The following is a 1,930-nucleotide window of genomic DNA, read 5'->3' as shown; positions in this document are numbered from 1 at the left end:
CATATTATTACAGTCACCTTTTTATCCTCCCTTACCTTACAGTCTTCCCATTGCATCTCACAGTGTAGCTTTAGTTTCCATATTATGATTTAGGATAGTTCAATCAAGAAGAAAGAAACTTCACTAGTTATTGTAATGAAGATAATTTAGTATAGGTATGATTCAATAGTTATCGAAGGTGAAAGGCACAAAAGGAAAAACATGGTAATAGAGCCATAGCCATTGACATAGTGATAACACCATGGATTAAGAGGTGTGGGGGAAACACTGGAGATTAGTGCATGTCTTTGATTACCATTATTGGAAGAACTAAGATGATGAGAGATGGAAAATTAGAGCAGTGGCCTAAAGTTTCCTAGCCCTTACCACACAGCATCACAACTTATAGTATAGAAGGGTAAGTCTGGAGCAGAGAACAATAGCATAATATGTAGCACAGTGAACCAGCTGTTGAGTATGGAGGAAGAAGATATGTACAAAAATATTACCAGGAATATGCAGGGAAAATCACATTGGCTGTTGCTATGGAAAAGTCCTGTCTCTTTCTTTACAAGCTTGATCACTTGGAGATGTTCAGGATCTGACCATGAACAGTGTAGGACCCAACACATGCAAGTCATCTTTGAATGAAAGGCCTGACAAAATTCAATAGGCCTCTACCTTAGTTACACAGTAATCCCACCTGGGGAGCTGTTAATAAAAACTGTTCATGTTCTTTTCACTCTCCATTTCGATGGAATTTTAATCCATAATGGTGGGACTCAGTCATCAGAATATTTTTCAAGATTTCTTTATGTTTATATCTTTAGTTTTCAGAGACAGTGAGAATCCCAAGCAGGTTCCATACTGTCAGCATAGAGCCCAGTGCAGGGATCAATTTCCTGAAGCCTGAGAACATTGCTCAAGGCAAATTCATGAGTTGGACTCTTAACTGATGGAGCCACTTAGGTGCCCCCAAGATTTTATTCTTTTTTTTTTAAATTTTTAATGTTTTCATTTATTTTTGATACAGAGAGAGACAGAGCATGAGAGAGGGAGGGGCAGAGAGAGAAGGAGACACAGAACCAGAACCAGGCTCTGAGCTGTCAGCACAGAGCCTGACGCGAGGCTTGAACCCATGAACATGAGATCTGACCTGAGCTGAAGTCAGAGGCTTAACTAACTGAGTCACCCAGGCGCACCCCCAAGATGTTATTCTTAAGTCTCTATATCCAATGTGGGGCTCAAACTTACAACCCCAAGTTTAACTGTTGCTCACTCTTGTGATTGAGCCAGCTGGGTACCCCATAGTATAGTACGTTAAATCTTATCAGGTACTCCAAATAGGAAGCCAAGATTAAGGACCAGTGACATACATTCTCTCACACAACCTGCATCAATAGATTTGATCCAAGCCAAGATTTTATGGAAAATAGACCTGCTGGTTAATTGGTTAAGGACTGTACATATGCCTTTAAAGGGAGTTGTGATTTTGTATAGGGAGCTTGGGTCATAGCTGACAAACACCGAAGATTCCATAGGGGTAATAAGATTCAATTATGTGGTGATTATGACCTACAGAGGGTCCCCAAATACTCCCTTAATTCCATCAAAGAATAGCCAAAGTAAGAAATGTTTAGATATGACCAATCAAGATGAATGGAAACCATTCTTATGTGACTAAATAGGCATGCTTGTGAATTCCATGTTTGGTTTTGCAATCATTTCTGATCAACAGACAGCAATAACAAAAAAAAATGTGCAATGTTAAGACAAGGCAGTTCTGTTGAGGAGCCTCTGCAAGGCCTTCTTGATGTCCCTGTTCCTCAGGCTGTAGATGAAGGGATTCAGCATGGGAGCAACCACAGCATACATCACGGAAGCCACTGCAGTCTTCGTGGGAGAATGTGAGATAGTCGAACTGAGGTACACCCCAAGACCTGTTCCATAA

The 1,930-nt window shown here is 40.5% G+C and overlaps 1 protein-coding gene across 1 annotated transcript in view; it reads left to right on the top strand.

Moving 5' to 3' along the window:
• The window catches only part of LOC115273497 (olfactory receptor 18-like), a 24,980-nt gene that overhangs the window by 9,261 nt on the left and 13,789 nt on the right, over nt 1–1,930 (top strand). Inside the window, exon 4 of the mRNA XM_029916562.1 lies at nt 1,810–1,886. Within this exon, the coding sequence (XP_029772422.1) occupies nt 1,810–1,886 (77 nt within the window). The remainder of the gene's footprint in view (nt 1–1,809; nt 1,887–1,930) is intronic.

This window comes from Suricata suricatta, chromosome 12 (genome assembly GCF_006229205.1).
Source record: "Suricata suricatta isolate VVHF042 chromosome 12, meerkat_22Aug2017_6uvM2_HiC, whole genome shotgun sequence".
NCBI lineage: Eukaryota > Metazoa > Chordata > Mammalia > Carnivora > Herpestidae > Suricata > Suricata suricatta.
This window is presented reverse-complemented; position numbering and strand designations above follow the sequence as displayed.